General features: G+C 39.3%; 1 protein-coding gene across 1 annotated transcript; it reads right to left on the reverse strand.

Annotated features, from left to right (window-relative positions):
* Positions 1 to 82: 82 nt before the first annotated feature.
* On the reverse strand, positions 83 to 13,966 carry lmbr1l (limb development membrane protein 1-like). Its single transcript, XM_063892698.1, has 17 exons — positions 13,733 to 13,966; positions 9,118 to 9,202; positions 7,210 to 7,243; positions 6,746 to 6,885; positions 5,427 to 5,530; positions 4,940 to 5,063; positions 4,776 to 4,844; positions 4,623 to 4,687; positions 4,446 to 4,518; positions 4,258 to 4,347; positions 4,052 to 4,128; positions 3,872 to 3,949; positions 3,697 to 3,770; positions 3,379 to 3,469; positions 3,207 to 3,273; positions 2,387 to 2,548; positions 83 to 1,846 (listed from the first exon to the last, which is right to left on the reverse strand). Exons 1-17 carry the CDS (start codon positions 13,793 to 13,795, stop codon positions 1,761 to 1,763), a joined length of 1,482 nt encoding a protein of 493 aa, XP_063748768.1. The 5' UTR covers positions 13,796 to 13,966; the 3' UTR covers positions 83 to 1,760.
* Positions 13,967 to 14,831: the final 865 nt, after the last annotated feature.

Raw genomic sequence — 14,831 nt, forward strand, 5'->3', positions numbered from 1 at the left:
CAGTGTAGTCACATTAAATGAGAAGTAACGGCATTAGCAGGGAAAGTCATCTTGATACGTTTCTAAAAAGGACACAAAGCAGTTTAAAAACACAAGTTGTTTTTTATTGCCTTTTGTTCTTTTAAACAATGATGGTTTAAAATTGTGTTCATCAATCGGAAACATCAGAACATTTCAAAAAATAAAATAAAATGTATTTTATCTTTGAGAACAACTCTAAAGAATTTCTTTTGTCTCAACCGTATCACATTCAACAATTTTGAATGACTGTCAAAAAGAGTTAACATGTGAAGTAAAAATCCCAAAATGCCCATAAATAATAAAAACACACATTTTAAACTTAGTGTCCCCCCCCAAAAAAGACAATTCCCAAAAAGGAAATAAGTAAACCTCAGAGTGCTCCATATTTATCATACTTATAATAACTAACCAGAGAGAGACTCCCAAACACAGAGGCTGGTGTTGGGTTTAAGAGACACTGTCCTCTGCTGGTCAAACCAACAGCTAATAATCTGCTGATACAGCAGCAATGGAAAACGGTGACACAGGGTCACCAACACATTTAATAGGATGAAATACAGCTGATAAGCATAAAAGCATTTAGGTAAGTAAAATAAAACACATGACACTGGAAATGATTGCATTGGTGGTGGTCACATTCACTTTTCAAAAATATTCTAGAAACTATTCTGCGCTTTCTCCAAATGTTTAACAAAGGAACGAGATGAACAAATACTTCACAGAAAATTTGAATAAAAAGAACTAAGAAGACTTAAAAATTACTTTTGGTAAAGTTAAATGTTGTGCGTTTAACTTTAAAATATTGCACTTCCCAACATAGATTGTTAATTCACAGTTTGATTGGTCAAAGGCAGAGGTTGCTCCTAGTGAGTGTCACTTGGCATTTAAAAGTCTTGCATAAGACAAAGTGTAAAGCTTTCTTTTTAGTGTACCTCTGTAAATGTATGAGTAATCCTCAGACTCAGTAAATGTACTGTCATCTACAAAAGTAAAAAAACCTGATTAATAATCACTTAGTTCTACTCGTAAAGTGGGTTTATAAAAATAGCTCCAACACTAAAATCATAACCTCACTCACATATTCCCTGTGTAACCTGTAGATGGACAAGTTACTCTGTGTCCTATTTGTTCCCAATAAGCACTTCCTCTCATTTACTAACACAACACCGGTGCAGACTGGACAACTAAACACAAGGAAGTAAAATTCCCAATCTTAAAATAGTGGTACAACCAAAGAGGGGAAAGCGTGGGGAAGCCACAGAGAAAGAGAGAACGCTCGAGTGACCTGGAGCAGGAAGAGGAAATGAAGTCACAGTTAAAATGTAATATTTCAAAAATAATCCTGCTGACTTTCACATGTGTCAACGAAACAGCCACTATCCACTGGATCCTCTTTTTATGAGGCGTCGGGTTTTGTGAGGGGGACTGCACTTTTATTGTCCACTTTGGCAAGACTGCCGGTATGGCCTAAATCCCTTTTCCCCTCATCTTAGTCTTAACCATGACTCGGCTAACTGCAAAAAAGTTACTGCAGAATATCGGACCATGATGTTTTGGTCAACCAACACAGCAGAACTCCCACTGGACACGGTGACTTGCCACCTTCTTGGGTTTCTTTACACTGGGTGCCCTGACCCGTGTACCAACTGGCAAACGGACTGAATTGCAAATGCCTTTAATCCAATAGGTGCACATTTAAGGTGAGTGAGTTTAGGAAAGGCAGTAGTAAAGAGGAAAAGTCACTGGATTTTAGACAGTCCACTGGCCAGAAGGAGTCTAAAGGGTACGGTCGAGCGTGACACAGTTAAAGGCAATCTGTGGAGACCTGAAAAAAAAGAAAAACAAGGAGGACTTTAACATCACGCACACTGTGGAGCACTTAACTTGCAAAGCTAAGAAAAATACTGATTTAGGTTAAATTAGAGTCTATTAATCACAGAACAAAAGTAAGTTGGGAGGCAATGGGAAAGTGCAGGAGAGCTGCCATGGTGCAGAGATGCTATCTATACTGTGAGGAAGGGGACTGTGTGCATGTGTGTGTGTGTTTGGCGTGTCCAAGCTCTGAGCACTTGTTTGTGTTGGGTGGAGGGGTAGAGGGTGTGTGTGCTGCGAGGGGTCTAGGGCGGTGTGCCTAAAGGTCCCCAAGGAGACCTGACTCTCCTCTTGTCCCTTTACACTTTCCTGAAAGAATTGTATTCTTTCTATCTGAGGAAGAGAGACCAGCCCATCGGGAAATGGGGCCAAAGGTGGGAAAACCTATGATACGAGTGCAATGAATTTCAGTACAACACAATGAAAACATATATGCATATTACTTTCAAGCAAACTTTAATTCGCTTGAAAACAAAATAAAACGCAGACTGACCAAAGGCACGGATGAGCTCTCTCTGCACTGCCCAGGTGACCGTGTTGATCAGGGAGGCCGAGGTGAGACCAGCAAACAGCATGTTGTACATGAAGACGATGTAGAAGTTTCCAAGCCAGTTATACCGACCAAAGTCTCCCAGTAGATCGAAGCGGGTGATCCCTAACAAGATGTAAGAGAAGCAAAAGAAAATGTTCTGCTTGTGATTAAACTGCTTAACCCTTCCTCAGCTACAGTGGACATGGCATACAGATGCCCCCTTGTGGGCATTACTAAAACTATGAGTAAAATGTTGAATCAGCAACTCTGTCTTACAGCTATTTACTTCGTGCATTTTGTTAGGCATTTATTTGTCTGATTTATTCTCTTTGGGCTAAAATTGATGTTTGTTTTTTTTCTATTATAAAGCACTTTCTAAAATGCGTTTAGAAAGGGGTTTGAAATTAAAATGAATCATTATATAGTTAATATTGTCAAAGGATATTCCTTTTAAATAAATGAATGCAAAAAAGAACATACTTTCCCCCACAGATTAAAAACTTGTTTTTAGGTTTTTAATGCTCTTCTTTGAACTGTTTCACAATTTGTTTTAATGTTTTTCAGATGCAAGTAGCTACTTTAGTTTTGTACACTGCCTTGTGGAACTATAGTATAAAACAACAGCATTCTCAAGTATCAAACATGTTTCTGTATGCTTCCTGAATATTTTGTATACTTACATATTCCACTGTAAACACCACATACTCAAAACCTGTTAAAGATCAGTATAAAATATAGAAATGGGACCTGGCTGTAGTCTTATATAGGCAATTGTCCTTACCAAGAGTCCGTGAGAAGACTGGCAGTGCTGAGCTCAGGATCAGCAGTGAAACGCAGTTTCCGATTATCTAAATACAAAAAACAGAAATGTTAAAGTTACTATGAGGAATAAACACGTTACTCGTATACCTCACTGTGAGATAAAACACATGCAAAGGTTAGCTTTCATTTACCTGTGTGAGGTTGGTGTCCTGTGCACGTGGCATGAGGCTAGTGAAAAGAGGGGAGCTATAGAAGCCCACCACTGAGGACACCATCAGGTAGCTGAAATTCATTTTAAGAAAAACACTGGAAAGAAGACTACAGAGATAGCAACTATCCAAGCACATTATGAATGATTATGCTTAAATGTATGGAAGTAACATCATGAGTAAACATAACACACTGGTCAAATATCAATGGCAGTCTGTAAGTGGCTGAGTGAGAGCCAAAGGGATATGACCAGTTAACTAAGTGCACACAAATTTACAGGTGAATGGAACTAAGGATACAGGATGAGGACTACTTGAACTGCAGCGCCCAGCGAGCCAAACATGGAGAAGGAGGCCATCCCCAGGTGAGGGTCCTAAACGACAGAAAGATAAACAACCATCAGTGTACACAGATGACTCAGGGTAGCACGCCAAGTATGAAATCTTCACAGGTTATTTCTGTGTAAATCCTAACCTCCATTCCTCTGGGCATAGCAGTCTCATCCAGGAGCAACTCCAACACATTGAAACAGACCATCAATACACACATCACCTGAAGAGACACAAACAGTAATTATACAACAATTAACAACCATCTGTGTGAGAAACAGAGTTAAAACAGGCTGTAAGAATACATTAATAAATAGTAGGGTACCGTCAGTGCGAGCAGCATAAGCATGGCCAGTGGATATCCCAGGTTTCGCTGCCACGGGGACGCTTTCCTACGCATTTCTGTGAGGAAAACCAAAATAATGAAATAGAAAAAGTACCAAAAATAAATGAGTGCACAGCAACAAATTGCTTTACAATGTAATCAGTGAGATAAGCCTAGCAGAGAGCAGCTTGGTTAAACAGTCTTACCCAGGGCAATGCGCTTGCTCCGGACTGTTTGGTGATCTTTTTTCATCGCCTCCATGTTCAGCTTAACCCAGCACGAAGTCGATCTGCCATCTTCAAACGGAAACATCATTACATAATGGAGACAAACAGTCAATCCCTCAGCTCTAAAATGTAGAGAAAATGGCCAATGTTCATGGTGACACACTCACAGTTCAGTTTCCGGGAGAGCGAGTCTTCCTCGAATGTCGTGCAGTTCAAAGTTTCTTCTACATCTTCCAACAGCTGAGAGATACAAGAGACATCAATAAATATGGAAACTACAGGACTAAACGATAACTGATTATGCAAGGGCTACTCTATGCAAAGTGGGAAGTGTAGTAACTCACCCGCGGTTTGACCAACAGGCTGCCAGTGACACTGAACATTCGGGACAACCCAAAGGGGGTGCACACTGAGGAGGATAGCACACAGATGGTGATATGAAAGTGTCATGTCATAGCCTTTAGCTGCTCAAGCCATTGTGATTAAGACATACTTACACAAAAGCAGCAACACTCCAAACAGAGAGATGCCCGAGTACAGGTATGGAAGGTAATACTCCCACAGGTCTGTCATTCAGCGAAGGAGAGTATAAGCAGCTTTATTAAAAACTGTAAACCCCATTGTTACACAGGGTTCTTTAGGTATAATGCATGTGACTCACCGTAGAGGCTCTTTCTGGCGATGTTGTCGTGGAGGAGGGCTGACGCCACCCACACAATTCCCAGCACAAGCAGAGCCAGGAGCAACAGCAGCACAACAGCCTCATACACTCGCGCCATAACACCCTACACAAACAAAACACATACTCAGTGATGAGCAACGGAAAAATAATAGCCAACTTTTTTAATAGCTGACTAAAATGGTAGTGATTTCACGCTATGCTAAAATGCAGAAACTTCAGTTTCAGCCTCTCAAATATAGAGATTTACAAATGTCTCTGTTATAGATCCTTTTAAACTGAATACGTAAGGCATCACCTTGGACTTTCCTGACATTTCATAGACTAAACTATATCAAATAAACATAACAATAATCCACATTGTAGTCAATGATGATAATACTCGTCAATTTCATTTTTCTGTTAAGTCTTGATTAAATGGTTCTCAAGTCTAGAGGCACAATGGATGAGGGAATGCCAAAAGCAGTACCTTTCTGGACCCTGCAAATCCCTCAGACTCCGTGAAGAAGTAGGCAAAAGGCATGAGGAAGACCAGGGACAAATTGGAGAAAAGGAAAACTAGGTTCCACAATCCTGACGAGAGAGGAAAAGAAATGTTCCACATGTTAGTTTTCAGTGCAAACATTCATTGGTGATAAAAGGGTTGCGACATGTCATTCCAGCAGTACCACTGACAACCGCTGCAAGGTATAGTCCCACAAAGACACAAGGCAAAAAAAAAACAACAAAAAAAACCCCAAGATATTTGTGAAAAGCTAAGATTTGCAAAATCAACCCTACAGGCCTGTTTTAGTTTTTGGCATCATGATGATCAGTTGAAAGTAAAACAGTTATTATATGGTCGACAGAGGTCAACGTGAGCAGTTGTGACACGGTATGAACATGCACTGCTCTGCACACAGCAAGGTCACAGACACTCTGTCCATAATAATCATCTGTTTGGACACAGGCCTGCACAGTGTATTGATTTGGAGGTTATTAGTAGTGATCCTTAAAGGGGAACACCACTTAAAATATATTGTGTTTTTTCCATGGCCTAGGAAAGTTCAATCAATGTTTGTGAATATGAGCTACTCTCTCTTAAAGCCATAAACCTGAGAAAATTGTATAAAACGTGTGATCTGTTTGGTGCTAAGTCTGGAGATACTTCAAACAACGACTGATTTTGTTACACAGATGATGCGTTTGCTTTTTTAAGCCTAAATGAGCAACACAACCTCACAAATTTGAGTTTTGGCACTCTAGTTTTCAGCATTATTCCTGTTTATTTTTGGTCTATCTGAGACCACAGGAATGATAAATATTAATCTTGGAAATTAGCTTGGTTACCCTTTATTATATGTGATCCAGTTTGAATTAACGTGAAATGGCCAACCGTTTGCAGACACATTTGCAGCTGATCCAAAATGAAAAGGTGAAGAAGCTTAATTTAGTTTGAGTTTCTTCCTTTAATAGATCTGATTTCTCCGTTTTGTCTTCCTGCGCATATCACACTGGATGATACTGAATGTTGTTCATTTTAAACGTTTGCATGCAAGTTATCTGAAATAGCATATGTTTGTTTTTTGTTATTTGGATGTTCAAATGTAGCCTTATTTGATACACTAGAGCTGCCGACTTCGACTCCCTTGAAAAGATCTTACTCTCAGTCGAAAATGACCTGATAAAATAAATGTTTGATTATCATAAAAAAATATATATTAAAAAGTTAGGCCTATTGCTGTTAGACAGGTTTTCATGAATATTAACCCTTAGGTGTTGTTAACCTAGAAAAACATTAGGACGTACCGTGGATAAGAGATCCATTGAGCCACTGCATGTAGTAGCTCTGTGGGAAGGTGAGCAGCACCTCATTGGACAGAATGGAGATGGGGAGAAGGAGCACAGCACACACTGCGACAGACAGGGTGAACGTACACAACCACAGCCTGGAAAAAGGAGGGGAAAAAAGCCATCAGTGAACCTAACTGTGTTTGTGTTTAGCCTAACAGCCGAGGTGAAAGGGTGAATGAGATCATACAGCGCCAGCGTGTAGGGACAAAGGGCAGAGTGACACCTAATTGCCCTCATCCCAACCAACACCCACTTAACACACACAACACAGGGCAATACAACTACAGCCCGATTACTTCAGCCCACCAGACGTCACCCTGACTAAAGTATGTGCTCAATCAGTCACATGGACATAATAACAAGAGTGAGTTAAAACAGATTGCTGTGAAGCAGGTCCTTATTAAAAGGGCTTTACTTACGCAATTTTGTTGACGGTGGCATCTTCGATATCATCTGAAAAAGAGTAGAAAAATTAGTATTGTTTAATCTATTATAAATGTGTTATTCAGACCATATATTTGACATCTTTTTAAAAAAGATGCACAATCTAGTTTTTAACACGGGTAACTTGCCACAGATATAGCTAACTTGTGTGTATTCAAGCAGCTGTTGGTAAAAGCTGTCTGGGGCAGTGTGTGTGAACTGTATAGTTATATAGGTAAAAAGGTGTAGTACCCTCAGTCCCTATGCAGGATAAAGAGGGTCTCACTGGCCTAAGAGTGGGGAGTTAGTGGGGGAAGAGCATGTTAGGAACATTTTGTTCAAGCAAGACCAACTCTCACTAGTAAAAACTGCAAAACACGAGAGCAGGAAACTGCAAAGAGAGAAGTATTTGTGTGTAAGGGACTCATCTGTAAATCTAGCTATATGCCCGAAGCACAGTAAAGTATCACAAAACCTGCTATAGATCTTTAAAGCTGTACTATGTGAATGAATATGCTTGTGCTCCAGAGTACATGCTACTGTCATTTCTCCTTGTGCAAATGTTGGCACAGTTTTCTAATAACGACCAAAAGCCTGAGGAGTAGAAACCAGTTCTTGACTCCTTATTTTTCAAAAACAACTCAAGTAGAGAGGTATTGCACAATCTGCATTTAGCTTCAGGGTAAAACTGTCCTGCTGTTGTTTATGCACAGATAACATTAACAACAGTGGGCTAGTACATAGCAGGTCCCCCTAAAAACAAAAAAAGAACGAGCTGGCCATATCCCAGGTTTTTAACTCAGCCCAGCCTCAGTCGTGCAGAGAGATCTTGCAAAGGACATCTGACATCTGCTTCCAATAATGGCAAGTTATTAGATTTGCTAAGTTTCGGGCAGGCCGTTCACCCTGCAGAACTTTAAATATATTCTTAGTTTAATAAACAAGAACATATTGTAGATGCAAATAAACAAGGCATGTTGCAATCATGGAAATGTTTGTCAGCAAATATGTGTTAATTAGCATTACTGTGATGACCACTAAACATTTTTCGATGTTGTTCTCACTGTCGAAAATAAAAGCCAGTAACTGAGTAATGTCATATTAGTGCAGTTTGGGGATGCTGAAGGTTTAACAGTATACAGTTGTTGAACACATCTACTCTTGAGATCTTACGGTCCTTATACAAGCTAAGTTTGTAGCTTTATGAAACACCTTTGTATTTTTGAGTTGTTGTAAGGCCTTCAAACATTAACTCCAAAGTATAACTGTTTTCCGTGTAGCAACATTTTCCACCGCCCCTCCACCACCCTGATCCACAAGGATACCCCCTGAAGACACGTTACAGGTTACAAGACACACATTCTTTCCCTCTGGAATGCTCTAGCCAAGGTCCAGAGCCTTGGGTTACGATGTGCATGCCTGGCATTGTCACTGTCAACATAAGCTGTATTAACCACAGCTATTTTTCAAATATAAAAATAGTTATCAAAAATAAAATAAAAAACATTTATCTTTTTAAATATAATAATAGTATGTTGCCATCAGGAACATTACGTGAATGAAATTGAAACCTTACTCTGAGATTCATCCAGCTTTAACCTTCAAATGGCTAAAACAAGAACCCGCTGCAGCCGTAAACTCAGCTACAAACTATGAAAAAGAGTCAATTGACTCAAAATAGAGAAGTCTTGTTTAAACAACACCTGGGCTTGCTTGAAAAGTTTGGCAAACATGCTCTGTGGATGAAATTCCAAAACACAGATGTAATCAGTCTACTTGTCAACACTAACAATTCACCTCCCGGCTATTCTACATCTACAGCCTTTGAAATGAATCTTCTCACAGAGCAGTCTTTGTGTGGAGCACCTGTTAAAATCCAGGATAACAGTCATATTAAAACTCACCTGTGATAAACTCTGCAGTCTTCTTGAAGTGGGTGAGTATGAGGTAGGACACTATGTAAAGGCATGTAAACAGCAGGACACATATCTGTAGAAGAGACAGAAAGAAGAGATAAGGAAATTTATTTACACATCTGAAAGCATAAAGGAAGTGCAGCAATGAAAACAAACTGTCATGATCTGTCCAATACTTCTGATGAGCAACACATGTATTTAGGCTGTGTCACATCTCTGGTGATATTCTGATAGTTCATCAAAGAGGGAGTTTCCCAAATACCAAAAGAATCCACAAGAAAAAGATAAGGCATAGAGAAGAGAGGACATGGCAAGGACACGGTCAGCTGCAACAGATTTGTTCTTTCATAGATTATTCTGTTGCATATAAACAGCCAGAAATAATTGTAAAAGATGCAACAGCCCAGAACACACACCATTTTGCACGGGTCAAGAGACAGATGGAGCCTGCAGATTATCACTTCATCCCAACAGAGAGTGAATGGGTGACAGTAAAAAACTAGGAGGGATTAGTAGAAGTAGAAGAAAGACGGGTTAATTCCTGTGACAGATAGACCCCATGCTGCTTGCAAAGATCATCATCATCTGACATTGCTCTAATTCTGCTAAAAATGTAGGCTAAACCTAAATTCACTCAGTCATCAGTTGACGGGCAAAGCTCTTAACATTTCAACCCAAAATACTGAAGTAAACTGCATGCCTGACAACACAAAACACGATGGAACAGATACTTTAGACAAAAGATAAATCTCCACATCTTTCAGTTCAACTTCAGTTCTGTCCACTCCATGCAGCACAGTTGACAGAATGTAAAACACAATCTCATTACACACACTACTAATGAATACTAAAATATTTATATACTTTGTGTAGGCCTACCTCTTAGGTAAAACACCTCAAACAAACCTGTGCACAATGTTTCTTTTGCCACACTTTCTCCCCCACTAGGCTACAGTACTTATTTTACACAAACTAAGTTATTTCATTGACAACTTTTCAGTTCTATTATTATTCCTACTTGTTCTCAATATCTAAATATTTTATTCCCTTTGCAGTAGGCATTTTGACAACCCATGTCAGTACGATAGTTGCGTAAGAGACACTCCGAGTGCAAGTCACATTTATTTGAAACAATGATTTACCATCTTTTTAAAAAGTGAAAAAAGAAATGCATGTAGTTTAGCCTGCTACCTTTGTATTACTATTAGTTGTCAAACAGCTGAGGATGGACTGTTTTTCTGAATTTTAATCCATTCAATAGTTGAGAAGCAGTGCACTAAAGTGTTGGACTGACAGATGAATGAAGTGATGTTGCCAGATCACAAATCATTTCCACATGACAACTTAGAAGCCAGGTAGTAAGAACAGCAAAGGAAAACAAAAAGAGAGGGGCCCTCTGTAGGAAGACAGAACTGTCACAACATACTTACAGGTGTAGCCTAATAAAGCTTAAATGTACAACTTCATTGTAAGAACAAACAACGACAGATTCATTAGCATCGGGTTTCCATAAAGTGATGTGACAGCGGGATAGCTCAATACATGTATTGTGAAAAATACCCTCCACAGTATAGAGGGCCTAAAACTATTCATGGTGAGACAGTGTGCATAATTTACATAATGTTTCCACTTTCATTACAAAAGAGTATTTCAAATTGGATCACTGAGACATATGGACATGTAACAATAACAATGGAGTTGGTGTGCGGCCTTACACCCCTCCTCCTGTATCGCTCCAGGAAGTGCAAGATTTTGACCCACTTTACAGTGTAAACAAAGACTTGTTGAATATCGATATGAAAACAGTTTTATGTAAAACTAACATAAAATCTTTTGAGTGTTACTGTGAAAGCGGGAAGGACCATCGGAAATATACCAGCTGCATTACACTCACAACAATGGCTGTTAAACTAACCAGCTGAGTCTGCAAAATGATGCAGACTAGTTTGGAATGGTAAAAAACAAAAGGGAAAAGCAGGAAACAAAGGATGGGTTTGGGGTGAGATTTAGATGGAGTAGAAAAAGATCCCCTCAATCAAAAAGTATGTGGACACGTACGCACTGATAGGCAATGTCGAGAGCAGGCTGAACTTAGCAGGCCGCATAATTTAAAAAGAGTTCAGCATCCAGAGGGATATCTTTGTGCTGAACACAAAGTCCCGGAGGTTTAGGGCTCAGTGTTCAATCAAAGCATTTTTAAAATTCACAGAGTGACCTAAACATCTTTGTACTGATTCAAGCAAAACACAATAAAGCTCAAATGTTTTCACATCTTGCATAACCCCATATTTCCTTCCAAGGAATGGGAGGTTGGCAGTGACACAGCACATCCTTAAAAAATGTCAAGCGGACTCCCTGAGAATGTATTATTTCAGGGGCACCGTGCTAATCACGTTCAGGCAAAGTATGACAATCTTTGTTTATAACTAAGAGGATAGATTAGGCAAGATCTACTCATGATTTATTCAAGAGCCACAAATAACTTCAAATGTTGCACAGGCAAAGCCATCCTAATCCAAGAGAAGGTGGGGGGCAGCTGCAGTTTGCTGGGATTATTTTACTGAAACATGAATGCACTATGTGATAGATTAGTGATTAAAAAGTATAGAGAAAGCAGGTGATTTTGTTCTTCAGAACAGAACAAGTATAGCGACAATGAAAGTGTGCTTGGATTTTTCCCACAAGCACAGTCATAATACAGCAGCATTACTATAAAAGCAACTTAAACAGAAGTAGGAAGCCAAATTGATATATAAATTGAAACTCCAAAACATGATTACAAAGACATACATATTTAGTGGATCATTACATTTACTAATAAGTCCATGTTTATCATAGATGACTTGGTATTCAACCAGCTTTTCTGAGTGTAAGTGACTAGATATCTTAAGGCGTTCTGATGCTGGGCGTTCCATGAATATTTATTGTTACTTTATTTTCCACTGATCATTGATCCTTCTTGATCCCTTGCAGCTCAGGCTTGGGCTATGGGTCTGTACTCTTGGCTCTAATGTGTACACCATCTCCCTTGACAATTTATTCAGGCAAATGTACCTGTTACTGTTGCCAGATGCTCTGATCTAAGATGATAAACAATGTTGCTTAAACAATGTTAGCTAGTGAATAAAGGCATTTGGCTTCAATCAAATTTCCCTAGTGATTAGCATCATTTGGTCAATGTATTCATTTAAAAAAGGGGCAGCTGACAGGGAGCACTGGGAGGATATAGCTGGAGGTCATCCAGTGGATTAAGAAGGTGGTGCGGACTAATAGCATTAGGGGAAACGGACAATGTCAAAACAAGGGCATATGATTACACATGAGCACCTTATATGCTGCTCGTGTTAAGTTGATAACACACAATTGAAAATCTTTCTGCTACTAAGAGTAATATTTGACATAGGATTGTCTAGAGGATGTTATCAGCTCTATCCCCTCATGTCGGCACATTGACTTTATCAGTAATACCTTGAATTTAGGAAATATTCTACAGTACTTTTAGAAAAAAAATACAGAACGGCAGAAAGCAAAACAAATCACATCACAGGTGTTTAGCCCTTACTATGGTTAAGTCCCATAAACTAACCAATACAATACCAGAACCCTGAAACAGGGACACCTAAACACAATATGTAATTATTGATGTAAATACATACACCTGTGGTTTTGCTGCTGACGTGACGCTTGCTCTGCAAAAGGCCTTCGGGCTTCACTAGTTATTTTATTCTACCTTAGTCTTTGCTTTTATAATGCCTCAATATCCTTAGGGGATCATTCATTTCCATAGTACATAGTTCACCCATTATGGAACCTGTTTTCTGGCCTAATCTACTCTGCAGTTTTTGTACATCCTTTCTTGTACAATTTGAGTTTTTAGTTATATATTTACACGGGCAAACTGACATGTCAACCACTAATCCTATGCAGCAGAAAATGTTTAACATTGTCCCGTATGCAACACTGTCAGCAATATCTCCAGTCTCAGAAAATACATTGCCTGTGCAATCTGATTGTACTTTTTCTGGGGTTAAAGTTCATAATCCATGTGCCTTGCTGTAACTGTAGTGATCTTTCTTGCAAGTCTGAAGTTCAATGGGTGTTGCACAAACCAGTCAGTCACTGTAAAACACAGCACTGTTAAGAGTAAAATGCATCATTAACAGTATAGTTTAACTAAAAAAATGTAAGCAGGCCGATCCAAACCATAGACCATGGAAAATGGAGATTTGAGAAGAGGTCTGGGACTTCAGAAAAACAAAGGAAGAGCCCCAGATGCCGAGTAAGCTCCTTGATGTTCATGTGTCACACAATAATGACCAGCTGCCTGCGTGATTTAATCAACGTTTACAGAAGTTTGCCAGCAAAATGACATCAAAGTACCTAAAGTCATGATAATGGTTGTACGCACAACGCTGAAAAATGACAGTTTGTCAACTTAAACTGTAGCTCTGAGCACCTACCAAATCACGTGAACCATATTTTTAATTAAACGACGTGGCTTTCCTGCCCTGATTATGCAGCTGGTTGCATTGTGAGAGCAGAGGAGACCCCTCATATGCATATTAACGGACTCTTACATTAGCACAGCGGTAACGTTACTTACTATAGTCTCCCGGACTCGGTTGTGGAAAAGTTGCTCCCTAACCGACACGTCTTCCGTTTCCATTCTCCGAAACCATTACAGTGTCCTCATGCTGAAAAGCGCTGGAGGAGGGGATGTGTTAAAAAAAAGTTAAAACACAGGGCATCTTGTTAGTAAAGCCGTGGATGTGTGGCTGTGTAGCCCGGCTGCACTTAAACTGCTGAGCTAGCCCGAGTGCTGCTAGCTTCAGTCACTCTGATAAAAGACTAACAGGGAGGGGTCGTGAGGGGGCGGGGCCACGCCGGAGGGGGGGGGGGATCCTGGACATCTGTGCAGGTAGGCAGATACTTTATTGATCTCAAATTGGGAAATTATTTTTTCATCGAAGCAATGTGTTCAATTAAAATATTTGAAGGTTGGGTACAAAACAAGTTGAAACATAACACTAAGTATATCAGAAACAGAATCAGAATCTCTTTATTGGTCCCACAGAGGGGTAATATAAATTTGCTACAGCAGCAACAGAGCCAAAGACAGCTTTACAAAAGAAAATATGCATTTAAAAAAAAATATTAAGATAAAGAAAAACACACAATTTACAAAATACACATCCTGAAGGAGATATACTGTAGCAGCCAGGTAAATATTGCACAGTTATTGATAATGGTATATTTATGTTGATATATTGCACATCAATTGTTATTGCACAACTAGTCAATTACACTGCCCATATATTTTTTCAGACACATTCCTCTTTTATTCCTATAAAGATCTTAGATATACACTTTATCTATCAACAATAAATCAAATCATCACAATCATTCCATGAGAAGAGGTAAAACATATTTTATTCCAACTTTATGGGGAACAGTGTATATACATACAGTAGAAAGGAGATGAACCACAAAGAATACTTAATATAAAATGTTCTACATAAGTTACACTGTTCTATAAAAGACCAACATACTACAGCAACATAAATATTGACGTGTGTGTGTGTGTGTGTGTGTGTGTGTGTGTGTGTGTGTGTGTGTGTGTGTGTGTGTGTGTGTGTGTGTGTGTGTGTGTGTGTGTGTGTGTGTGTGTGTGTGTGTGTGTGTGTGTGTGTTGTGTGTGTGTA

Source organism: Eleginops maclovinus, chromosome 1 (assembly GCF_036324505.1).
Source record: "Eleginops maclovinus isolate JMC-PN-2008 ecotype Puerto Natales chromosome 1, JC_Emac_rtc_rv5, whole genome shotgun sequence".
In the NCBI taxonomy this organism is placed as follows: Eukaryota; Metazoa; Chordata; class Actinopteri; order Perciformes; family Eleginopidae; genus Eleginops; species Eleginops maclovinus.

Excerpts from the sequence above, each read along its gene's own strand:
- lmbr1l (XM_063892698.1), bottom strand. The coding sequence starts at position 13,795 with ATGGAAACGGAAGACGTGTCGGTTAGGGAGCAACTTTTCCACAACCGA. Across the intron at positions 5,064-5,426 it reads GATTTGCAGGGTCCAGAAAG|GGTGTTATGGCGCGAGTGTA; the intron begins GTACTGCTTTTG and ends TTGTTTGTGTAG. Across the intron at positions 1,847-2,386 it reads AGAGCTCATCCGTGCCTTTG|GTCTCCACAGATTGCCTTTA; the intron begins GTCAGTCTGCGT and ends CTTTTTTTTCAG.